This window comes from Perognathus longimembris, chromosome 1 (genome assembly GCF_023159225.1).
Source record: "Perognathus longimembris pacificus isolate PPM17 chromosome 1, ASM2315922v1, whole genome shotgun sequence".
Lineage (NCBI taxonomy): Eukaryota > Metazoa > Chordata > Mammalia > Rodentia > Heteromyidae > Perognathus > Perognathus longimembris.
The window spans coordinates 146,394,128-146,420,500 of NC_063161.1; the positions used below are offsets into that span (position 1 = coordinate 146,394,128).

At 42.3% G+C, this 26,373-nt stretch overlaps 1 protein-coding gene across 1 annotated transcript in view; it reads left to right on the forward strand.

The window, feature by feature from the left end:
- The window catches only part of Pappa (pappalysin 1), a 226,571-nt gene that overhangs the window by 9,277 nt on the left and 190,921 nt on the right, over positions 1 to 26,373 (forward strand). Inside the window, exon 2 of the mRNA XM_048340520.1 lies at positions 21,904 to 22,966. Coding sequence (XP_048196477.1) covers positions 21,904 to 22,966 — 1,063 coding nt within the window. The remainder of the gene's footprint in view (positions 1 to 21,903; positions 22,967 to 26,373) is intronic.

Below are 26,373 nucleotides of genomic sequence, written 5' to 3' on the forward strand. Positions count from 1 at the left end.
TAGCTAAGTGTGCCAGGCTTTTGCCTTCAAGAATCTGATGGACTAACCTGCGAGATCATCATTGAGAAGCCATTTCTCAGCCTTCCCATTTGCAATCTTACCCTAATTCCTATTTCTCTGTAAACATGAAAAGTGATCGGGTAGAATGTGTCCAAATGTATTTGTACAGAGAGTGCTATCTCCCTTTTTTGAGATTGGAGATACTTCCTCTTAAAAAAAAAACTGGTGAGGAAAATAGACAAGGGTATAAGAAGTGACAATCAGCAATAAGATAGCCTTCCTCTAAGAAATGCAAAGCTTACAGGTAGAGGGTATAAAATATAAAGATAGTGCAATTAGTTTGTGAGGGAAAAATTCATGAAAAGTAACAAAGCAAGGTATAGGAAAATTAGAAAGACTCACCTAAGCCATCTAATTACATAGGTGGGTGAGGAGAGGGGCATATTCAAGTCAGTGACCAGGCTGGGTAATGCCTTCAGTGGTCTAAGTCTGAGGCTAGGGCATAGATCCCTTTCCCCGATCTATACAACCTTTCCCATAAATGAATGCTCATAATTCCTTTGGTAAACATCATTTAAGCTCTACTTGACTCCAGATTCATAGATTCAGTTGTCCACTGGAAATGTCAATAAGTACCACAAACTCACCATGTCTAAACTAGCATCATCTTCCTCCCAAATTCCGTGCATTCTTGCCTTGGTTAGTGTTAACAACTGTGGACATATCATCCACTTTATGTACCCAGGCATCCATCTTTGTCTGCCATGCTTTTCTTAACATTCTGATAGCCAGCTTCTTTAGCTGTGATTACTTTCCTAGCACTGTAATGCCTGCTCCTCTCAATCTCAACTCCGGTAACTACTTCTACCTATTAGCCAGTATTCAATAGTCACACCATTCTGAATTACAACTTTGTCTCTATTATTCCTAGCCAAGACTTTTCAATGACATCTGTGTTGTGTGAAGTTCACTCAAACACATCAAACTTTTTTTTTGTATAACACTTTTTGTGCTTCTTACTTCCTATATCCATCCCTAGACACCATTTCTCAGAATGCTTATGTTTCTCCAGTAGTCTGCTCAAGGTTCCTTTATTCTGGAAAGCCTTTTCCTATTTCCACCAACATCTACTTTGTTCCCCACTTCTCTTATCAATCAGTATCTACCATACATTCTGTACACTTCTGTCAAAATATTGGAAATCCTTGAATAGATATAATTGTATGCATATTTGGGAGCTTGTCTATCTTAGCTTCTCCAAGTCCTAGCAGAGTTGTGTGGCAGAAAAAGAAGCTATCTGTGCTTTTGTTTAATGAATGGGTGCGAAAACTCTCTGAATATCTAGTGGTTCTAGGAGAAAGAGCTCAGGATCTTAGGACATGTCACAGTATGTAACCAAATCACATGACCTATAGTGTGCGTCACAGCCAGAAAACATTACACAGTAGTTAATTCCATTTCCCCTTAAGCAAAAAAAAAAAAAGGACTCAGAAGGCAAAAGAAATGTGGCCTTTCAAAGAAAGGGAGGAATACAGCAGTGTACTCAAAGGCTCCCTGAGCTCACATAGTGGCCTTCTTAATTCAAGCCACAGTTTGGCCTTGGTCTTCCCCTTCCAAGACTGGCCTATTTAGAATTTGTTTTGTGTCCCCACTGCAGCACACTATCCCAAATGGTGTTCTCTGCTTGGATCTCTCCCTCTCCTCCTTATCAGTACCTCACTGGACCTCTACCATCCTGGCAGTTCTATCTGTTGCTTGGGTTTTCATTCACTTCCCTCTTTCCTGATTGGGGCCTTTCTGTCTGCTCCCCTTGCTGTTTTGAGACCTTGTGGTGACCTCAGAATCTGGGATTCATTGTTTATATGTCTTTGGGGGAGAATATACATGATCAGCTGTAGTGGCAGTAATAAAAGCAGCCAGATTATAATAAGCACTTACTGTGTGCTGGTGCTGTGCAAAGGACTACACTTTGTGTCCTCTGGAATTGAAAGTTGTGAGCCTCACAGCTAAAGGGTAGTGGTGCTGGGATTTAAACCCAGTCTACTTTAGTTTTATCTGTCTGTCCGTAGGTTCTACTATAGTGCTTGCAAGAACCACCACATGTGTCTAGTAAATATTCCATGAAATAATGAATACATGAAAGAATATATGAAGGAAGGAGGGAACAAATGAACAAAAATGAGTGATAGTGCCATAGTCACCATTGCAAACATTTAAAGAAAGTTTCCAGTATGGATAAAAAGAAGAGGAAGAAGAGGGGAAAACTGAGGAAAGATCTGAATGGAGATGATCAGATTTCAAGGACATCGGAAATAGCTTTGCTACTCAATAGTTTTATTTGCAGGTGACTTTTGAGCAGAGAAACCATTGAGATCCATCAAAGCATTCCCTAGGTTTATAAAGTTGTTTCCTGGAAGAAATGTGCGTATTTCAAAGATGGTATCTTTCCCAAAGTGTGTTTAGATTCCTCTTCTGGGAACCAAAGAGCCTAGGGCATACTCTCCTATATATAATAGAGAGTCATGTTGTCGATGAGGATGCTGCTAACATTCTGGGCCAAATATAGGAAGTATATTGAGGACCATGTTGTGTGAACTTTGGATTTCTGAGCAGAAGATTGGCTATGGAGGGACAAGCTGAGTTTCCAGGTGGCTATCATTGGAGCCAATTAAACCCTGATAGATCCTCTATTAAGTTCCTAGAATGGCTTCTTTACAGAGCAGCTCCATCCTCAGGCGGATTAGATGTGACTTGATAGACACAAATATGAGCATGTGTCTACCCCTTTCTCCAAATTCTACAGTGGAAGTGATACCAGAGTCTGTTTTTATCAAATCTGTTCACCTTGCTGATAAAGAAACTGAGGTCCAGGCAAGTTAGCTTGTTAGAGTAAGTTTAGTTGAGTAAAATTAAGCAGCAAACCTGCAGAAAAGCCTCAGAAATCAAGTCTTTTGAGTGCCAAACATATCCATTAAATTCTTTTATTTTTCCTTTACAGTGTGAGATGGTAATTGAGTGGATTAGCATTAACAAGCTTATTAGAAAACACAGTAGAACTGTACAGTAACCTTGCTGAAGCACTTCTTTTTTAATTAATTTATTGTCAAAGAGATGTACAGAGGGGTTACAGTTTCATCTGTACAGCGATGAGTACATTTCTTATCAAACTTGTTTCCTCCTCCCTCATTTTTCTCCCACCTTCCCCCCTCTCCAATTCCCCCTCACAGTTGTACAGTTGGTTTATAGCATATTGTCTTCCAAGTAATGCTGTTGCATTGGTTTGCCTTTTACCCTTTGTCTTCCCATTTGGATGTTCCCCTTTCCTTCCCTAATTCTGATAAACATATATACAATTCCCAGGGTATCAAAGTCAGTTACAGTGACATCAGGGGTAAAACCACAGGGAAGAAAGACAAAAGAAAAAGGCATATTTTCACATGGTATGTTGAAAATAACAACAATGATAAACCACTTATTTCCATAACTTGGAGCTCATTTTGCTTAGCATCATCTTATGTGTTCATATGTACTAGCTATTGAGCTATTGTGATCTTCTGCTAGGACTATCCTAGACATGTACAAAGTATTACCTATGAGGGAAACCATAGAGTCCATGTTTCTTTAAGTCTGGCTCACTTCACTTAGTATAATTTTTTGCAAGTCTTTCCATTTCCTTATAAATGGGGCAATGCCATTCTTTCTGATAGAGGCACAAAATGCCATTGTGTGATGTACCATATTGTCTTGATCCATTCATCTACTGAGGAGAATCTGGGTTGGTTCTGTATTTTAGCAATGACAAATTGTGCTGTGATGAACATAGTTGTGCTGGTAGCTTAAGTGTGGCCTTGCTTGTAATCCTTTGGGTAAATGTCAAATGCAGGGTTGCTGGGTCATAGGGGAGCTCTATGTTTAGTCTTTTGAGGAACCTCCACACTCCTTTCCAGAGTGGTTGAACAATTTTACACTCCCACAAGCAGTGTGGTAGGGTTCTCTTTTGGCCACATCCCCACCAGCATCTGTTGTTATTAGTTTTCTAGATAATGGACATTCTTGCTGGAGTGAGGTGGAATCTCAATGTTGTTTTGATTTGCATTTCTTTTATAGCCAGTGATGTTGAGTACTTCCTTAGGTGTCTCTTGGCCATTCTCATTTCCTCTTCAGAGAAGTCTATCTTTAAGTCTTTATCCCATTTATTAAGTGGGAAGTTGTTTCTTTGAAGCACTTCTTAGGGGCCGGACTTCTTTCCTAGACCTTCTTGAAGGCTGATGTAGCATATGAACGTTTGTTAGGAGATGTAACTCAGTCCTTCCTTCTTTCATTATTTTTCTTCTTCCTTCTTTTCTGTCTTTCTTCCTTCTATCACCCCCACTCATCTGTACATACATACATACATACATCCATGTGTATACCCACCCACCCATTACATAGTTGCTGAGCAATCGTTACACAGTACACATTTGAACTAGGAAATAGGGATTGAAAAGAACAGGGAATAGTTCCATCCCTTGAGAAGCTCCCAGTCCTAGTGGCGGAAGCAGACTTGTAAACAGATAGATGACATCATGGTAACTGCCATAACTAAGCAATTAATAGAGTCCTGGGGAAGCACAAAGGGAGAAACTGTGTTTGTGGAACACTCATGTTTATCACAGGACTGGAAAGTTCTCTGAGAATTCAAAGGTGTAAGAGCTCTCTTCCTCTTGAAAAGATTAAGGAAGTTGTTCCTAATCTTTTTAAGGTGGCATGGGTATATACAGAGAGTGTATGTACTACCTTCCATAGGAATTTATTTAGATATGTCATTTTAAACACTCATAAATCAGAGTAATCAATGCCCTTGATTCCCACATCAGTGGTGTACATTGACTCAGAGTGGCTTCTAAGAATTTTGTTCTAAGAAAAAGATTGGACAATTGAATCTATCACTTTCTAGATCAAGTGCCAATGACTGGTGGTATTCCCCTGCATAGCATTTGCCACACTATTATGGTTGCTCTGGTCCTTGCCTGTCACTTCCATGTGTCTCTGAGCCCCTGGAGGGCCGAGAACTTCTTATCTTCCTTTCTGCATAATTCCTATCATCTTGTTCAGTGCTAGCCACATTGATACATACTGAGTAAACTTTGTTAAATGAATGGATGAATTGGAGATAGCCTCAAATGTGGGAGAAGAGGGTTGTGTGAAGGTGAAGAGCTTTCAGTACTGATAGCAGGGACCTTAGGAAAGGTCAAACAATGAAAGCAATCATGCTGTGAATGGCATCAAGCCATTAGCTGAGGCCTTGACTTTTCTGAGCTGAACAATTACCTGTTGAAATACAGATTCTTAAGCCTTCTTTTCCCATCCCTCTGCTTCCTTTTCTTTCCAATGAGCCAGTCTACCATCTGCCCTTTTCCCCTCAGCTTTTCTAAACATTCCAAGTATAATTGTGTAGATGTGTCTGTTCCTGTAACCCTCACCAGCAACCCAGGGACCTCTGCACATCAAAGAGCAGAGCATGTTGGGAATCATTCTGCCATGTTCAGTGACACTTTCTTAGCATGTGTCACAACACAGGGATCAACCAGTATTTGTGGATAGATACATATGTGGATAAACGATGCAGATTTACTGTCTATTTAGTTCAAGCTTCTCAGCTCACAGATGGAGAATCTAATACCCAGAGAAGGCCATCAAATCATCATAAGTTACACAAGGACTACGTTCCAGTGTTACTAACCACTTGTTTCTATTGTGTTATAATGTCTTGGGATTTAGACCCCACTCTCTTGAACATGTAATTCTCTTCATCTTGAAAGATTTAGGTTACTGAAACTTACAGTTTGAAAAAACTCAACTTACTCTTTTTCTCCCAGGAATCCTATGTTCCAGAAAGAGGGAGAGAGTGATTCAGGGTCCTTCAGTAGTATAACAATAAAACAAAGATTCAAAAAAAAAATCCTCGATGGGCCTCCATAGGAAAATAAATATAATACATGTGCTCAGTGCGGTCAGGCTTAGCCATGAATAACATAGAGCAGTTTCTCTGCCCTTGTAGACTTTGTATTCTCATGAGGAAAGAGAGAGAATAACCCAGTAAACAACTGTGGGGAGACACATTGAGAGAATCAACCAATGGAATCCTAAGATCTGGTGTGCAGTTTCTAAACACTGCTCTGACCATTTTAACAAGAGATTGCATGAAGCCATGAGAAGAGTCTCAATTGTAGCAATATCTTGGTATGAATTGATTGCTGATATTACTGTTTGTTATGACTTAGATTTCCAATGTCATTACTAACTGAAGTATTAAAATAACATATTTGAGATCAACAGAGGAGGGAGTGTTTCTTGTACTTGGTTTCAGGAAGAAATTGTGACCCTTGAGACATTTTCTGCAAAAAATAAATTGAGGTTTTACACATTTTTCTGGAGTTTAACATTTTCATCAGTTTCTTAAAGGGATGTGTGGCCCCATAGAGTGAGTTAGATGTTGAAAAACTGGGGCATACCAGGTCATTTCCTAAATTCTGTTCCCAGCTCTAAAATCTGAACACTGTAGGGGATCTGTGGAAATGAGAATGTTGATGTTTAGTTGTCATATCAGACTGAAGAATTGCACTTTCCTTCATCTGTATCCTTGTTGGAGTAAATAGAATTGGGAACTTTTATTCCTCTGAGGAGGAATTAGTTTATTCCTTAGAAATATAATCTACAACTTTGTTTATTCAAACTTTGTTCTCTGAGTTTTGCAGAGATTTTAAAGTAGTCAATTTCACTTCTAATGTGGCCTGAAATGGTCCTGCTGGTAATTATTCTCCATGGATTTTGCTCATGAATAAAACCATCCATCTGCCCTGCCATCCATTTGTCCTTCTTTCCTTCCTTCCTCCATTTCTTCCTTTCTTTCTTCCCTTCCTATCTTTTCAGCCTTATCTTCCCTCTTCCCTTCCTCCATCCCTCTTTCCTTCACTCCTTCCCCTTTCCTTCCTTTCATTTCTCTCTCTTCCTTATTCTTTTGTCTCTCTTTTCTCCCTTCTTTTTCTCCCTCTCCCTTATTTCTTTCCTTTCTCTCTCCCTTCCTTCCCTTTCCTCCCCTTCTTCTTATATTCCTCTATATAATCCTCTCACCAAGCTTTGTGCTATGGGTTGGGGAAAATGTTAGGAAAGTTCACTTCTACTTTGTATGCTACTGTGCTTCCTTAAAACAAAACAAGTAAAACTCTCTGAAACATTCCATGGAACCCTACACTTTCAGAGTGTTGTTTTCAAATTCACTTCCAAACTTGAAATTTTACTTTGAAACAATGAAAGTACTGTTTCTGTATAACTATAGTCTGGATCTACACTACCAGAGCTTCTCTTATCAACACTGATATTTTAGATCAATAGCCATGCTCTCAGGTCAGCAGGTGGTGGACAGCCAATAAAGAATGAGAGGCCTGATTGTATAGAAAGAGGAGACCGCAGCCGCTCACTTAGCTTGTGAGATTCTTGTTGAACAACAACAGCCTCGCAAAGCTCTGTTCAGTAGCGCTGAGCCTGTGCCTCTGGGTGTAGGATGTAGCAGGAAGTCCTCATTGCAAGGGGTTGTTTCAGTTTCCGAAGCATTTTCGACATGTACCTATCATATTCCCACTCACCTTGTAAAACAAGCATTTTTCTTTTAATACAGTGAGGTCTTTGTATTCTCAACAACAAACACATGGTCTAAGGTTCTTGAACACAACCTGCTTTTTTTTTTTTTTTTCCAAACCCCACCACCAGCCCTGACTTTGCCTGCCCTCTTACAAAGCCCAATGTCAGTAAAAATATCTGTTTACAAACAAGGGCTCCAAGACAACAGTATCAGTAGCTCAAACAAGTCTCTGAAATGTGGCCTCATTCTGTCCTTGGAATCTCTGTTGACAATTTGTTTCATGGGCAGTGACTTTCAGAGATGGCTCCCAGCGTTCCATCTGTACCAGGGCCTGCTTTCCTTAACTCTTATTACTTTGTTATTAAAACCAAGTGGAGCCTAAACTGCAGAAACAGTCAATGCTGGCCTGAGCCTTTTGTAAAACTGAGAGATGCAGTCCAAATGAAGTTGCTTGCAGAAGGGAAAGGAAAATTCAATACATCCAGCCTGCAGTGCTATCAGAAGAGAAACCCAGTTGAAAATGAAATTACTCATTGTGTGGATACCCTGGTCAAATGATGACCATACAGCTCTTGATTTTGTGTGTGTGTGTGTGTGTGTGTGTGTGTGTGTGTGTGTGTGTGTGTGTGACTGTTGTGGGGCTTGAACTCAGGGCCTGGGCGCTGTCCCTGAACTCTTTTCGCTGTAGACTAGCACTCTACCTCTTTGAGCTACAGCTCCACTTCTGGTTTTTGAGTGGTTAATTGGAGATAAGAGTCTCTTGGGGACTTTTCTGCCCTGGTTGGCATCCAACTGTGATCCTCAGATTTCAGCCTCCAGAGAGTGGCTAGGATTATAGGCATGAGCTTCGGAGTCCCAGCTGGTGGGCTGTCAGCCATCAGCTGGAGCTCTTCAGCAACTTGAACTGGAGCTCAGTATTTCTGGCATAGAGTAATGGTCATACCTTATGTAGTTATCCTTTCTGACGTCTTTTTACTGCTCACTATGATTCCCTGAAGAAGGTGCTGTTAATAACCCAGTTTTTCAAATGACATATGAAGAATTTTAAGTAAGCTCCTGAAGATGTGCAGCAGTTTAACAGTAGAGGCAATCCTTTGGGTCCATGTTTTAACAATCTCACCGTAAATCCCCTACTGTCAGGTCTGAACTCCTTAACTGATTGAGCTTGCTGCCCAAACAATTTCCTACAGTAATCTTTCTTAGTTCTTCATATTAGGCTTTCTCAACCTTAGCACCCTTGTTGGGTCAATCCTGTGTGTTCATTGGCATCTCCAGGCTTCTACTCATTAGATGCAGAAGCAGCAAGTAGCCTTCTCTCGTTCCAGAGCTAGGAACAGCAAAAATATCTACAAGCAGTCAGAAATATCCTTCTGAAGTCAAAGTTTCTACTAAGAGCATCACTGACTTACATAACTTCTTCGTATTAGACAGAGCTACTTGGCATTCCTAGAATGCATTCCCACTTTCCTGCTTTTGACATTTCATTTCCACTTGACCTTGGGCTATCCTTGATCTCCTCCCCATCAATCTTTTCTCTTCTGTGGTCTTTCAGTTCCTCAGCTTCATACATGGCCAGAAAGGAAATGAAATAGAACCATGTCTGGGTTACTGATTTACTTGTTTTATGCCTTTTTTTTTGTTTAAAAAGTGTTTACTGCTTTTTAACTTTTGGTTTAAAATCCTCCAAATATTCCACCAGAGTCTTGAGTTAAAGCTTCAGTCTGTTCTACACAGTGAATGATTTGTCTATTGGGCTTACCTTATGTCAGGTTCCAAGCTAAGGACTGAGTAAGGGAAGTTAATGGAAACACAATTCCAACCCTTGCACAAGTTTATGTGTTACCCTAGTGGGATCTGAAGGAACCTAGAGATCAACTCTACCTCTTTGTCCCAATTGAATAGAGAAGCCAAAAGGCCAAAGGTAGATGAAATTTAACAAGGTCAACTAGGATCCAGTCTCAAGGCTGAGCTAATCATCCTGAGCCAGAATACGTGTCTCAAATACCTTTTGTCTGTCTGGAAGAAGAACCTTTTAAAAAATTAAATGGTTATACAAAGAGGTTACAATTTCATATATCAGGTTATGAGTACCACACATCTTAGTCGATGCTACCCCTTCCATCCTGCTCCCTCATTTCCCCTCTCCCATCCTGAGTTGAGTTATAATTCGTGATATTTTAGCAGCTGTCAAAACAACAGAAAGTTAACATCCAGTTTAATGTATCTATCAGCCTTCTCCAAAACTCTGCTTATATTCCACTCTCTTCATTAATAAGGTTGAATTGCTTCAGATTGCCAAATGAGCATTTGACAGGGTGTCCTGACCTAGCAGCCCTGGCTGTGTCATATCTGTCTCTCTATGGATAAAGCAGAATGTAGCGCCTCTAGCTAGTCTCTCCCCTAGACATCCTCCTTCGAAACCCAGGAAAGTTGCCCTTCTATCTGTGAAATAACTTCAGATCTCTTGGCATACCTTACATGCCCTTTATGATCTAGCCCCAGACAGCCCTCACTGTTTCCCTTCCTCTGTGTTCTATAGTTCTAAGTACAGATATCTTTCTCATTTCTGGAGTTACGTATATGTGACTTTATAGCTCTCCCTTTTACTCACATATCACCTTGTGATTAAAGGTCTCCAAGATGGACCCTACTCAAAGCCTGTATCTCATCCAGGCTCAGATCTTTGAGATTCATCCAGGGAACTTTCCCTGAGCTTGCTGCTCAGAAGCAGGGTTTTCTCCATAAACACGGTGTGTTTCTGCATCTGCTGTAGAGCTTGCTTTACTATACAGTACTTAAGCTCTAATTTTAAAGGGCCCCATGTCCTCCTGTCACTGGTTTTCCTCTGGCTGGGCAGTTAATTTACAAATATGACCACTGGATTCAGATTGCCTGGGGTAGAACCCCCACTTTTACCACTTGCCAACAAACTACTCAAGCTCAAGCTAGTTCTATGGACTCTCCAAGTCTCTGTTTTCTCATAATAATTTCAATATTTTCAATCATAATATCTCCCTGCTTGTATTACAATGAGGATTCCCTGTGGTAATTCATGCAAAAAACTTAGCCCCATGCCTGCAACACTGCAACCATTTGTAAGTATTGGCTCTCTTGGCTCTCCCTGCCTAGGAGAGTAATTCTGGATCGCACAGCCCTGCAAAGTAGAACTCTGCTTGTCTGGCCTTGTCCTTTTTTTTTTTATCTCCTTTTGCCATCTCTCTCCCCGAAGGGCTCACCCTTCTCTGTAGGCCAAGATGAGGTGATGGCAGGCTCACCCTAGAGAGGAGCTTTTGTTTCCAGATCTCAACCCACACTGTCTGGGGTGTGTTTTTACATAACTCGCTGTGGCCCTGTGTCAGGTATGAAATGCATTACTTGGCTTGCCCACATGGGAACCTGCCCATCCTTCTCAGCTCCTCAGGTTGGCAGCAGGTGCTCCATTTCTTCCACCAATGCTATTTGCAGATGTGTGAGTAACCACACCCCCTAAGATGGAAACGAGCTTGGCTCACTCTTAAGGAATGGGTGGCACAATGCCAAAGCCCCACAGTTCTTGAAGAAACCCACTTTTAAAGTCAGAATTTCTGGGTGCTATTGACTTACTCCTGTAATCTTACTTACTCAGGAGGCTGAGATCTGAGGATCCTGGTACAGAGTCTGCTGGGGCAGGAAAGTCCATGAGACTCTTATCTCTAAACATCAGAAAGCCAGAAGTATAGATATAGTTGTCATTTGAATTTTCTGTCTTTCAAAGAATATTGAAAGAAGCAAATGAAAGAAGGAAGATGCTTTATACACGTAAGTTTTCACACACTATTATACCAGCGGTGATCATCACTGTAGAGGAGATTTTAAAATCGTCCATATGAGTAATAAGCACTTCAACTATTTTAATAGAATTGTTGCTTATGTTTTCCACAGAAAATGTAGAGCTTTGGCTAAGCTGTAGGTTTAGACTCAGAGAGCTGGCTCTTACCCTATTTGTATGATTACAAATAAAATGAGCTTTGCCAAGTCACTGTAAACTCTTTGAAACTCAGGTTTCTTACTCATTAGGGGACCAAGGAATGATATATTATGGAGTACCTATGTTCATTTAATAAGATAATGCATATAGTTCTTATCCTTGGTCATGACACATGACCGATGATGGCTTTTATTTATTAATAGTTGAGTATAGAAATGGCTAGTATTGGAAAATCAGAGTAGCCATTCTGAGGACATGATAAGGAAAAAGGCTCATAGTTTTTCTAATTCTCTTCTACTGATTGGATATTGCTAAGTCTAGTACCAGCATTAGAGAATAGTGGGTATCTATGAAGAAGGTTATGATAGCTCCATGCTCGTTACTTCTAGACAGAATCTGACAGAGCAGATGCTCCACAAATACATGTTGAATGGATCAATGGCTTTATACATGTATAGATCTAGCAGAACTTGTGAATGTTAATTTGGAAAATTGAAGAGCTCAGGGGGAACACAGTGAAAAGCTTTGGACATCCTTCAGTCTGACTGGGGAGAAAAGAAATCAAATAACTGAGCAGTTTGGGAAATGATATCCTGGGAAGGAGAGGAAACTGGTTTGGGCTCTGTCTAGAAGAGCTCTGAGAAATATTTAAAAGATGTTAAGGTTTTGTCAGGTGGTATGGAGTTCTCTGGTTTTAGAAGTATGAACAGTCATTTGTTAAGATGTTATAAAAGTGATTTAAGGATGTGATTAGTTGCTAATGTAGATGATAAAAGAAAAAGGAAGGGACAAGAAGAAAGAGAGAGCAAGAGAAGAAGGAAGGAAAGAAGGAAGGAAGGAAGGAAAGAAGGAAGGAAGGAAGGAAGGAAGAAAGGAAGGAAGGAAGGAAGGAAGGAAGGAAGGAAGGAAGGAAGGAAGGAAGGAAGGAAGGAAAGGAGGGAGGAAAGAAAAGAGGAAGGAGGGAGGGAGGAAGTCCAGCAAAGAAATATCCAGCCCAGACTTCCTGATTCTTGGGGCATCCATGAAGATTGTAGACCACAAGAAAGTTCCCTTGGAAATGGTATCATTGTCTCTGATGAGTGAGTGGAGAGAGGAGCTTTTAGATCATCCTCAGAATGACTAAAGGTTGGGTATCCCTTCCAAGATAGACCCACCACAAACCCCAGTCAGTTCGCTAGGTACAATTTGAGCCATGTAACCTTGGAGAGTGTCTAAAATTGAAGTGTGCTTCTCTCTTTTCCCTCTTCTACCTTTATTCTCTTACCTCTTCCCTTTATTCTTTGTCTTTTTCTTTCCTCCTCCACTTCAATTTCTAAGTTGAAAGTGCACCTATTTCATTAATGAAAAAGAACAACAAATACATGTCTTTAATTGGAAGAGCAATGACAGAAAAGATTCAGCTTGCCAGCATAGAAAAAGGGAAAAATAAAATAGTCCCAATACTGAGGGAAAAGAACAGACATTTATTATGAATATCAATAAAAAGTATAATTACATTCACTGCTTGCTATGCAAATGAGTGTTTGTAGTCTCACAGTAAATTTTCAAAATGGCCCTGTGTGTGAAGTACTTGTTATATCAGTTTACATATGAGGAAATTAACAAGGAGCAGAGTTTTTGCCCAAGGCTATACAGCTAACAAGGAGCAGAGCTGGGGTTCGAACAGATTAGTCTGACTCCCCAGTACATGTGTACATATGTTTTAATGCTTGTTATGCAGCCAGTGGCCATGAGCCAAACCCTGGCACTTCCATTACCTCATTAGTTCCCTCTGCAGCTGTCAAAGGAAGATGTGTTAGTCCCATTTTATAGATGAGAAGTCTAAACTGAAGAGAGGTAGCCTGACTTTCAGACTCACATGGTCTGTGAATGGAAAAGCCAACGTTTGAACTCAGACTTGTTCACCTACCTCTATGCCTATGCAAAGTACTTGTAAAAGAGGCAGTCTGGAGGGTCAAGAGCCAGAGCAGGTACACATTGAGCCTTCAGAGGCTCATTATCACCCCAAATACATTGCGTATGTCTGTGTAGTCATAATTATGGGGTTTAGGAACTCTTAGGTTTACTTTTCTCAAATTTGCCTCAGAGCTGGATTGTTTTAAGTCATTTTCCAGGATGTATACATCTGTTTATCTTCCTTCTCTCTCCCCGAGATCTGTGTAGTCTTCCTCCCCACAGTACACAGATGAGAACTGAAACTTGGAGAAGTAAACTGACTTGCGCATGCTTACACAGTTAGGAAAAAAAAAAAGAACAGATCTATCTAGTTATGGGGCCTCGGATAAGAGAAAAGAACACAGATAAGAGAGTAGGTGCAGTTGACATTGTGACATTGTGGGTGCTTGTCTCATTATTCCCTATCATCCTGGCCCTACCTGTACATGGGTGTAAGCAAACCATAGGAAGCACTTGAGCCAGTCTTGACCTTGTGACTTTCTCCATGGTTATTATTTTTTTTAATGCTACTGCTTCTCTGATACTGAGAATCTTGGATGCCCAGATCTAAGTACAAACTGGCATGTCCTCCTCCCAGTGAGTCACTTTTAAGCCCTCCTTCCACTGAGCCTAAGGGTAATCCTTTGAGCCAGAGGGGTCCAGAGGACTGAGGATGCTGAGGAATGTTTCCTCTTTTGCTCTAGTGCTACTCAGGAGCACCCTTGCCTTCCTCTGAATATTTGGTGGTACTGAGTCCTTCAGGTCATATTGAGGAGTCCCCCCCTCCTCAGCTGAACCTAGTGCAGGGACCATGGCTATACTTAACCCAAATCTGTCTGTTTTAATCATTCTCCTCTGGACAGATAAAAGCTTTCCATAGGATTGCTCTCTCAAGCATTCCTCTGTGGCTTTGATACCAGCGATTAAATCATGGAAGGCAAAACAAAACAAAACAGAAAGGGACCAGCTTCAACCTTTAGCTTCTAATTTTTTTTAGCCTCCTGAAAGAAACAAGATTGCTGACCTAAATTTTCCCCCTTTCATCCCCATGTCCTCTCACCTCTGCTTGTGTTCTCCCACCGCGAGTGGGTATCCTTAAAGTGGAGGGTCTAAAACTGTCTCCCCCATCCAGGACCTGACCTCACCCACAGAGGGAGTCAGACATCACCCACAGGGTGGGATCGCTGATGGAACATGGTCCTAGCATCTCAAGCCTAAAAAGGAAAGGGCATCTACTCAGACCACCTGCTGTAGCTCTCATCTCAGGGGAAGTGGAAAAGCCTAGAGACCCTCAGTACAGCAGCAGCATAATTGGGGCACAAGAGCCTGGCATGGGGGTCAGAAGATATGATAAAGCAGGAAAGCAGCTAGAGGTCAAGTTTTCACTCTAGAGTTAAATACATGGTATGCAGAATTGGCTCTCCCAATCTCTAGGTGGGATCCTTAGAGGCGAAGACACTTAGCCTCTCCATACCTCATTTTTCTTATCTGCCAAAGGTATATTGATAAAGCTCCCTGGACAGAGTTTTCACGGGCTCCCCATGGGAAAGCTGTGTTTAACAGAGAGTCAGCTATGTAGAAGCTTTCAAAAATGGTTATTTTTGTCATTACTTCCTTGAAAATGCTACTTTTTCATAGGGAGAAATGTCTGGGTAGTGTTTTCCTCCTCTCCTACATTTACTTTCCTAATGAAAGAAAAACAAACAAATCAGAAAAAAAATCCTAGAAAACAAACACAGAGAGAGAGAGAGAGACAGAGAGAGAGACAGAGAAAGAGAGAGGGGGGAGCTCACAGAAGGAAGGCATAGCTACGGAGCTCCTCAAGTGTAGGGGCAACCCAATATAACTTATAACTTGAATTCGATTCCTGGCTACCATTTAGTGCTGTGTGACATTGGAAGGAGAGCTCACTTCTCAGAAGCTTAAGTTTTCTTTTCTGCCAATAGCAGCTACTATGTGAGATTGCAGTTAGAGGTCTGAGAAGTCTCAGCATGGAAGCAGCTATCTACGTGCTCCATCTATAGCAAGTGCTTCAGTAAAGCTCATTCCCCGCAGACACAGCCTTTCCCGGTGAGGAGTGTTTCCTGTGCATGATGACCACATCACCTAATAGACTTCACTCTTCTCAAAATAGTAATTGAGTAATTGATGCACTGTGTTAAGAGGACTGCTGTGAACTGAGCAAGGCAGTGGAAGCTAGAATAGATTTTAAAGGAATCACAGTGCTTAGAAGGTTTGTCAAATGAGGGTAGGATTGTTTGCTGGGTGGCTGAAAAACAGAGATCTTATTTTTTTTAGACTTCTGAGGACTAATATCTGAAGTACACATAGCAGTACTGTGTGTTTCTTTTTTTCTATAAAACTCTCCTGGGCTTGTAGGTAGCCATCGTTTCCTCGAATCTTTACATGGTCTTCCTGTCATACTCATCTGGGCCCTAATTGTGTTAGTTTGTTTGATTGTTTGTTTTGCTGGTCCTGGTGCATGAACTTAGGGCCTAGGTGCTGTCACTGAGCTTCATTGTACTCCAAGCTAACATTCTGCCCCTTAAGCCACAGTGCCACTTCCAGCTTTTTCTGTGGAGATTAGTCTCCTGCACTTTCCTGCCCATGCTGACTTGTAACTGTGATCCTCAGATCTCAGCCTCCTAATACCTAAGATTAAAGGCATGAGTCACCAGTGCCTGGCCAAATTATTTTTTTTCTTCTAAGGACATAAGTTGTGATGGGGTCCTGTAATGATCTCATTTTAACATGAGACTTCTATAAAGACCCTGTCATCAAATACAGCCATATTCTGAGCTACTGAGGGTCTGACTTCAACGAACGCATTGGGTACATCGATGTTTGGTCCACAAAAGAGGTAAAAGAAGATGGGAAGCAGCCAGGAATATGTCAGACATCCTAGGAAAGAAAAATCCCAAGTGGAATTTGCAACAGGCCTGAATATCAGACATGAAAGTAGAAAGGGGAACAAAATGAACTAGTGAAAGAAAGGAGTGGTACAAGAGAAGATAATGGGAATGTAAACATGATCGAAGTGCATCACATACCTGAATGCAGGTGTCATAAAGGCATTTAAAATGTTCTAAAAACAGAACCCTGTATAAGGAACCATCAAGCACTGGGCACCAATGGCTCATGCTTGCAATCCTAATTTCTTAGAAAGCTGAGATTTGAGGATCGAGGTTTGAAGCCAGCCCATGCAGAAAAGTCTGTGAGACTCTTATCTCCAGTTAACCAGCAAAAAGCCCTGACTGTAGCCATCTCTCTGGAGCTATGACTAAGTGGGAGAGCCAAGCATCCAAGCCTTCAGTTCAAGTCCCAGTACTGGTATTTAACAAAACAAAACAAAGGCCAGCCAACCAGTGTTCCAATGGCTGGAGCCTTAACAGAAGGCCCAGAGCAAGCCCTCTCTGTATGTGGACCCCAACTCCTCCCTTTCTAGGCATTGTGACCCAATATATTTTATTAGCCTGCAAATGATTCTTGACATTTTTATTGTCTAGTTCTATAGGGTCATAGTCTTAGGCAGGCATATGCAAATGATATGTAGATTATATGCAGAGTGGCATGTTGCCTTCTACCTTGTTGAGTGTGAGCATGCCCCCCTGGATTATTCTCTATTTCCACAAAGATGGTTCAAACCACTTTGTACCATTTTAAGCTATGTCTCTATCTTGTTCAACAACAGTGCGGAAAGATAGAATGGAGGCATATGGATACCCCGTGTTGCCTCAGAGAATACTGTCTGTGTCCTCTATGGAGAGACTTGGAGGAGAGAGAACCAAAGCATACAGAAATTGAGAATGGAGTAAGGCATCCATTCAAATGAACACAGATTTCTGAGCAGCTTCTACATACCAGGAACCATTCTAGCCATGAGCAAAAGAGCTCTTACATTCTAATGAGAGATCATTTCATCTGGATCACTCCTTTAACAGTGGAGAGAGATGAGGCCAAGGAGCATAAAAGGCTGGTGTGATTTGTATCCAGGAAAAGTGATTTGGCATGCCAAATCCAGATCTTGGTGTCTAATCCCTGGTTCTGGGTTGGTGGTCTAAGGGGTACTTCCCATTCATCCAGCCATTGGAATGTGAACTCAATGGAGTGAGCTGTTTTCTTATGGAAATAAACTCCTATCACCACTACACTCCCCCATCCATCAGTGATTTCCTTTTGCCACTTATACTCCAGGCAAATGTAGCCCTCTAAACTCCTGAAGTTAGTGCTTCAAGGTTCTCATTTCCCTTAATGTATTTCCTCCTTGGTTTTTACTGAAAACCCTCTTTGCCTTTCCTCTCTGCCTCCTGGGGCTAAGCTGCCTCTTACTCTTAGCTGTGTGTTTACAGCATCTGGGTTTTCTCATTCCTTGCCTTTTTTTCTGTCAACTATGAAGAGAAGAGAGGTGGCCTAAGCTTGAGAATGCAGCCTCTGGAAGGTTCTGAGGTGAGGGCACCCTACTGATGTATAAACATTTTACCTTGCTAACCAGTGGACTGGCCTTCCAAGGTTAACAGGAAAACCAGGCACTGGGAGCCCCTGGAAAAATAAAAAACTTCAGTGGGGAGGAGAAGGGTGGGAGGAGTCTGGTTTCAGATTTTAATTTCCTTATTAAGAGACCCTTCATGTTTTATTTTTAGTGGGGAGAAGAGAGGTGGGGGAAGGAGAGAACTTAAGCTAAAGATTGAGCATGAGCCTGGTAGCTTCCAGGGCCTCTGTACCCTGCTGATTCACAAAGTGGGCAACTCGTTCTAAATCTGGAATCAGATCTTTGTCAGTGGGAATGTAGTTTCTTAGCATTATCTTAGCTAATGGGGATTTAAGATCTGTGAAGTCATTTTTTGTTGTTGTTGTTACTAAGTTCCAGGAGGACTTGGGCTTTCTCTAGCCTTCATTCTAGCTCTTAACCCATCGAATGAGATGCCTTCAGGGTGCCTTCCCTGTCATATGTATATTTTGTTTTTAGTCATTTTCTACATTTTTTTCATCCCCAATTTTACTCCCAGACCTGCCAGCATCTCAAAAATGAACTCTCATTTGTATAGCCATTGTATGACAATGCTACTCTATTCACTGTCCTTTAAGTATGACAGCATGTTTAAAGAAAGACACTGGGCAGGAAATGAAGTTCCACAGAGGCAAAGTGCAAAAGTTCCATTTTGCCCCCCAGATATTCAGCTAGTAATTGCTGTCATCAGAATTCAAAAGAGATTAGCTCAAGTCCAAAGTGCCTGCCCTTCCCTACCCCTACCACAAACACATTCTATCTTCTGACTCTCTGACTAGTAGCCACAGAGATAAAAATTCATGCTTTTGATTTTTTTATGTCCTTAAAGCCCCCATTTTGCATTACCCCCCACTGTTCAGAATTGTACAGAGTCATTCACGAGATACTTTCTGAGTGCCTATTATAACAAGGTGCTGGGAAAAGTACTAGAGATGACCAGACATGGTTATTATCCTCAGGAAACATCCAGAGAGGAGACAATGGGGTAGGCACAGGCAACTCCAAACCCAGAGAGCTCACATCACATTTCCTAAAAGTAAAATGGGTGCAGAGGAGACAATGCTTTCTCCACTCACAGCTTGATCAGGAAGAACTTCTGGGGAGAAGTGCCTTATGTGTTAGTCACTGGGAGGCCTAGAAGAAAGAAAATCAGACTTGGATTGAGTTTGTACAGGGAACCTCATTCAAACCTCTCTCCTTTACTACTTGGATCACTGAGGACTAGAAACAAACATTTGGTCCTCCACCAAGGTCACCCAGACTGCAGGAACAGGATGACTGTGTTAATATACTAGCACCATTCCCTGAAACACCATTGGGTCAGGGAGTGGGAAGAGATGGAGAAGAGCTTAGATCCTTAGCCAAAATGCTGGTCATGTCAATTCCCCACACACGAGATATTTTACACAAACTCTAAGGTCCCAGTGCCCACAGAGCAGCAAGGACTGTGTGGGCCTCCTCTATTGATTCCACTGGATGTTCTCCATTTTCATTTGGTGAGCATTAATGGCAGATGCGGACACAGAGTTATGGTGACCGCAAAAATTCTCTAGTGAGAGTAGGGACTGTCCTCCTAAATGAGCATCTTTTATTCATCCCCATCTCCCTCTCTTTTCTCCTCCCACCTGGCTTCATGTAGAATCTGACACTTAAAATGCACTCTTAATTAGCAAGTCCTCTTCCCCATCCAACAGCTTCATCTGTGCCAAGGACATTGGGTATATTCCAGAAAAGGCTGGAGAGAAAGGGGTTGGTGAGTATAAAGATAATTAGATCCAGAGACAATCCACTGAGCTACTTCCTGGAGTTCCCAGAGTAAGTCAGCAGATGCCTGGTTTGGAACACCCTCAAACACCTAACTAAAATTTGTGACACCCCTCCTCTGAAAGTCAATGGTGTCATCCAAATCCCTGTTGGCACCAGTGAAAAGGTGAGAGGTGTTATGGAATTATCACACAGGACAATGAATTCCAGGGTCTTATAGACTTTACTGACTAATTGACTTTGAACTTGTCTCTCCCACTCTTTTAATTTCCTTACCCATCATCACTTATGAGAAACTTTAACAACACTGCCATGAAGATGTTACATAAATGTATAAAGAAGCAACTCGTAGCTGCTTCTGGTGGCTCATGCCTGAAACCTTAACTACTCAGGAGGTTAAGAGCTAGAAGAGACTGAAGTTTAGAAAGAATCCAGGTAGAAAAGACTGTGAGACTCCATTTTCAAAGTAAGTAGTAAAAAGCTGAGCTGTAGGTATGACTTCAGTAGAGTGACTAGAAAGGAAGTGTGAAGTCCTGAGTTCAAACTCTGGTATAAGATTGGGGAAAAAGAACTGATTCATACAGACTTGAGCATGCCTGGCTTATCTCAGAGGCTTTGTAGATTTTGATCATTGTTACCATTATAAAGGCAACACCAACATCTTCTCATATTAAGAGGATAGGTAGATAGATAAGAGATTGAAAGATTGATTGATAGATAGATTGGTGGATAGATTATAGATGACAGATATATGATAGCTAGGTAGACACAGATAAATGAGAGAGAGAGAGAGAGATAGCATGGATTAGTATTAGAGAAGATGAGTTAGCATGAATCTTAGAACATTTGTGGATGATCCTGTGTAACCTGATAAATACCTTCCATTCTTTGAGTCTTAACCCCTTCACTTGTGAAATGAAGGAGTTGGAAGTGATGATTTTCAGTACTTTCCCAGCTTTGCTCTTAAATGTCAACCTCTCTATGGGGGCTGCATGTCAGGACTAATTAAGATTCTTGTTAAAAACAAAAGTGCTTAACTCTTCCACCCTTGACCTCAGGATTCTCCCAGTTCAACACTGTAGATCATTCAATGACTGCCAATGACAAGTGTATACACAAAGCTAACATGACCTGTCCAGGGACTGTCCTCTAAATGAGTATCTTCCATCTGTTATAATCAGCTATTTCTCCTCTTACCTCACCTATTATTCTCCACTTAAAACCACTTATTAGGCTGGGAATGTGGCTTGGCGGTGGAGTGCTTGCGTAGCATTCATGAAGCCCTGGGTTCGATTCCTCACCACCACATATATAGAAGAAAGCCAGAAGTGGCGCTGTGGCTCAAGTAGTAGAGTGCTAGCCTTGAGCAAAAAGAAGCCAGGGACAGTGCTCAGGCCCTAAGTCCAAGCCCCAGGACTGGCAAACAACAACAACAACAAGTATATTAATTAGAATGTATTCTCCTGAACTTTTTTTTGTGTTTTTTTGTTTTTTGTGTTTTGTTTTATTTTTGCCAGTCCGGGGGCTTGAACTCGGCCTGAGCACTGTCCCTGGCTTCTTTTTGCTCAAGGCTAGCACTCTACCAAGAGAGCCACAACGCCACTTCTGGCTTTCTTCTATATATGTGGTGCTGAGGAATCGAACCCAGGGCTTCATGTATACAAGGCGAGCATTTTGCCACTAAGCCATATTCCCAGCCCCTCTCCTGAACTTTTGCAAAAACAAAAACAACTAGTGTTCTTCAGATTTTTATTGATGCCATCACTATTGTTCTTGTGTTTCCTTTAGCTGATATACCTATTCTGCAAATGAAACTCCCTCACACCCTCCATATTCAAAGCCATTCACAAAGTGAGCCTGTGTGGGGAAGGGTTATGATGTAATGGCTCCAAGCCCAATTTATGTGCTTCTCAGTTTCTTTAACCCTTGCTAAACCACCCTTGGGGAAGTCCCAGAGGCACTATTAGTAACTGCCAGGATTCCACAAAGCAATTTGAAAACCACTAGTTTAGGACCTCCTGAGGTAGACATTTATCAGGAGAAAAAATAACTCATCTCCCTTTCCTTCCATCTTTTGTTTATTCGTCTTTCTCTTTTGGGGCCACATAGGGCTGTATGACAAATGTTCTTATACCTCGCGTGACCGAGGATGGGTCGTGGGCATTCACACCGTCGGTGATCAAGGCAACAGAGACCCACGCTACTTTTTCTCCTTGAAGACAGACCGGGCCCGGCAAGTGACCACCATCAACGCCCACCGCAGCTACCTCCCAGGCCAGTGGGTATTTTTAGCTGCCACCTATGATGGACGGCTGATGAAACTCTATGTGAATGGTGCCCAGGTGGCAAATTCCAGGGAGCAAGTGGGTGGTATATTCAGCCCACTGACCCAGAAGTGTAAAGTGCTCATGTTGGGGGGCAGTACGCTGAGTCACAACTACCGAGGCTATATCGAGCACCTCAGTCTATGGAAGGTGGCCAGGACCCAGCGAGAGATACTACTGGACATGGAAAATCATGGCCTCTACACCCCTCTACCTCAGCTCCTCCTCCAGGAGAACTGGGACAATGTGCAACGCATTTGGTCCCCCATGAAAGATGGCCACAGCCCCCGAGTGGAGCTCAGTAATGCCCACGGCTTCCTGCTGGACACGAATCTGGAGCCCCCTCTGTGTGGGCAGACGCTGTGTGACAACAAAGAGGTCATTGCCAGCTACAACCAGCTCCCCAGATTCCGCCAGCACAAGGTGGTGCGCTACCGCGTGGTCAACCTCTATGACGATGACCATGAGAACCCAACCGTGAGCCGCCAGCAGGTGGACTTCCAGCACCAGCAGTTGGTCGAGGCCTTCCAGCATTACAACATCTCTTGGGAGCTGGAGGTACTGGAGGTGAACAACTCCTTCCTGCGCCACCGCCTTATCTTGGCCAACTGTGACATCAGCAAGATTGGGGATGAGAGCTGCGATCCAGAGTGTAACCACACGCTGACGGGCCATGATGGCGGGGACTGTCGGCACCTGCGCCACCCGGCCTTTATGAAGAAGCAGCAGAATGGCCTGTGTGACATGGACTGCAACTATGAACGGTTCAACTTTGATGGTGGAGAGTGCTGTGACCCCAGCATCACCAATGTCACCGAGACATGCTTTGATCCGGACTCTCCACACAGGTAAGCCCCTCTAGAGTGGAGGATGCACCCTTGAGAGCTACACATGCCATTCCCATTTGGTAAATATGACATCCAAGGCCTATGTGGGTTAGGACAATTTTTCAGTGCATGCAGCAGCTTCAGACCCAAGGTATTTCTGTTACTCAGGCAATCAAGGGAAACTTATAGGTGCCTAGGCCATTGTAGAGGTACTTACTGAATACTTATTTATTTACCACGGGCCACCAAGAAAGTCTCAGAGGCCAGGTACTGTTGTCTCATGCCCATAATCCCAACTACTCAGGAGGCTGAAATCTAAGGATCCTGGGGTCAAAGGCAGCTCAGGCAAGAAAGTCCATGAGACTCTTAACTCCAATTAACCACCAGAGAGTAGTTAAAACCTGAAGTGGCATTGTAGCTCAAGTGGTAGAGCACTACCCTTGAGCAGAAGAGCTCAGGGACAACACCCAGGCCCTGAGTTCAAGCCCCATTACTGACAAAAAAAAAAGAAGAAGAAAGAAAGGAAAGGAAAGGAAAGGAAAGGAAAGAAAGAAAATCTCAGAACTCTATCTTCTCAAAGAGCTGAATATAAATTGGATGACACGCACTGAGTGCAAATAGCTATGGTAATTTGTAGTCAAGTGGGTTAGAACAACTGCGCCATCCAATATAGTATTTGCTAGCCACATGTGAAGACATTTAGGTCAGTTCAAAGTCAATGAAATTGAAAACCCAATTTCTGGGTTGCATCAGCCACATTTCAAGTACTCAGTTGCCACATGAGGTTTACAGACAGAACAACAGGAAACACGTCCATCGTTACAGAGTTCTGTTGGGCACAGTGTTGGTAGAGCTGGATTTAGGCCTCAGCTCTATCACTTCCTTTTCCCGCGGCCTCACAGGACCTGTTTCTACATCTACAAAGGTGGAATGACCACAGCACTTGCTCTTTAGTTTGCTTAAGGCTGAGAGAGGGTGTGTTAAACTTCAGTCTCTTTCCATAAGTTCCTTTTCAATAAGTGCCATTGTTGTTCCATGTCTAAGGAAACCTGTGTGGTGTATGATCTAGGCTGTTGCAGATTGACTTGCATAGAAGTATTATTTCAGCAAGGTGTTTGAGAATAGGTGTGATTTGAGGCATAATAGAGCAAATCTAGAGTTCCAATTTTTAACACAAAGACCATAGACAATATAATTTTACTGTATTTAGAATCTGTGCTAAAGGTTTCAGTTTTTCTTGCTACAGAAAGGCAACTATGCAAGGTGATGGTATGTGTACTAGTTTTCCTACAATAACCTTTTATGATCTAAATGTATTCCATAACATTACAGTATATACAAAATATACACAAAAATATTTTTTAAAGAGTAGTTACAATTTGAACATCAGAGATTGGGTTGAGGGAGAAGGGAGGATGTGGAAGACAGAGGGAACGTCTCTTGTATGGCTTAAAGGATGGGAACAATGGAGGACCTCCTGTCTGATTTCTTCAACCAGCAATCTCAACATGCAAACCCAACATGAACTTGAGGGTGACCTACATTTGATGTGGAATCTAAAGGGGCTAGTTTCAGCCAGAGAAACAGTCAACATCAACTTTCCTGTTTTTCCCAGATTCATGCTGAACTTTTCCATTCTGTCCAACACACAGGACCCTGGACTTGCTGATGACACAAACACATTTGCCAACCTCGGCAGGTTTTCTGCTGACACTTCTGTTTAGGTCTCTCTTTTATAAAAAGCCAGGGCCTCTGGTATACAGTCAGAGTACCTATGTACAGAGGAATGGTAATGCTGGCCACAAGTCAGAAAGCACGTCATCTCACCCTCCTGGCACTGGGAAAGCCCCTAGACTCTCACCTTGGCACCAAGGCATGTTGAGTACATATGAGAGGGAGTCAGGGTGTGTGGCCTTCCTGTTCATGAAGCATTGTCACCTCTGCTCATATTTGGACCTTGCTGGGACTTGACAAGTGAAACAACACATGAGTTAGCATTTGCATTTGACTGATGGGGACACAGAGGAGGCTTACCTAGTACAATGACTTAGCCAAGTTCATGAGTCAGGAAAGTCATTAGGCCAATCTCAAAGGCAGGTTTTCTGCTATTAGTGTAGTGTATGTTCTACTGTGCTGGCATCCCATAGGTACCTCTGTGTCAGAGCAGAGTGGATGTGAAAGGGAATGGGTATCCATCCATGCAACAAATGTTCACTCAGCCCCTCCCAAGGGTTAGGAAGCACTTGGTCCTTAAGTACATTGTGTTGAAAGATATACAGGATTGAGAAGGATATAAGTCCCCCTGCTTAATACACAAAAAGCTTCGACTTAAACCCAGGCCTAGCAAATCCAAAGCTCTAACTGAAGGGGTGTGTGTGTGTGTGCATGTGCCTGTGTATGTGTGTGTGTGTGTGTGTGTGTGTGTGTGTGTGTGTGTGTATTGTGCCAGTACTGGGGTCTGAACTCAAAGCCTAGACTCTGTCCCTTAGATTTTTCTCAAAAGGGGAGTTCTAACACTGAGGAACAGCTCTACTTTCAGTATTTCACTGGCTAATTGGAGAGAAGAATCTCACAGACTTTTCTGCCCAGGAAGCCTTCAAATCATGATCCTCAGATCTCAGTCCCTTGAGTACCTAGGATTATAGTCATGAGACACTGGTGCCTGGATAAAGGTGGATATTTTTGAATCCACCAAATGGTTAAAGGCACAATTAAAGTACAGGGATGATAGGGTTAATGGTTCATATGAAGCCCTGGGAGAAACCTGATGAGAGCAATTGGGTCATGACCCAGGGTAACTGTCCTTTTCAGAGCACCATGCTGGTGTGGAATGGCCATGGGGCCCCAGGTTCCAAAGAATTCACAATCAGCAGACAACAGCAGCAGATTCCAAAGGCCTTCTCATTCTCAGTCACGAGACTGCATACCCAGAATGTCTACAAGTGGCCCTGTGCCAGTGCTGTGACCACTCACGCCAGAGCCTGTTTGTTCACAGCCTGGGATAGCTATGTGCCCAGAGTGATCCCCATTGGGCCCTGTGTCATTTCCTGATGAGGTTGGAGGTTCCTGGGTTCTGGCCAAACCAGCTATCCTATAAACAGAGGGAAAACCATGGAAGGTTACAGAGAAATACTTTATGACTTGAAACTGAAAGGGAGAAGAGAAAAGGAAGCAAGGATGGAAGACAGACAAAAAGAAGTTAGGAAAGAATGGAGAAAGGATGGAACTTTAAACAGAAACAGTGAAAATCAAATGGACATTATCTAGGTGATGTTTTTAGTAAAGAATTGGATATGTTTCTTATGCACGGTTCATGTTCTCTCTCTTCTTGCTCTCCCTCTCTCTCCTCTCCTTCTCTTTCTCTTTATTTGTCTCTCTCTCTCTCTCTCTTCTCCTGTCCTCCACTCCCCAACCGCTTCTTTACCTTT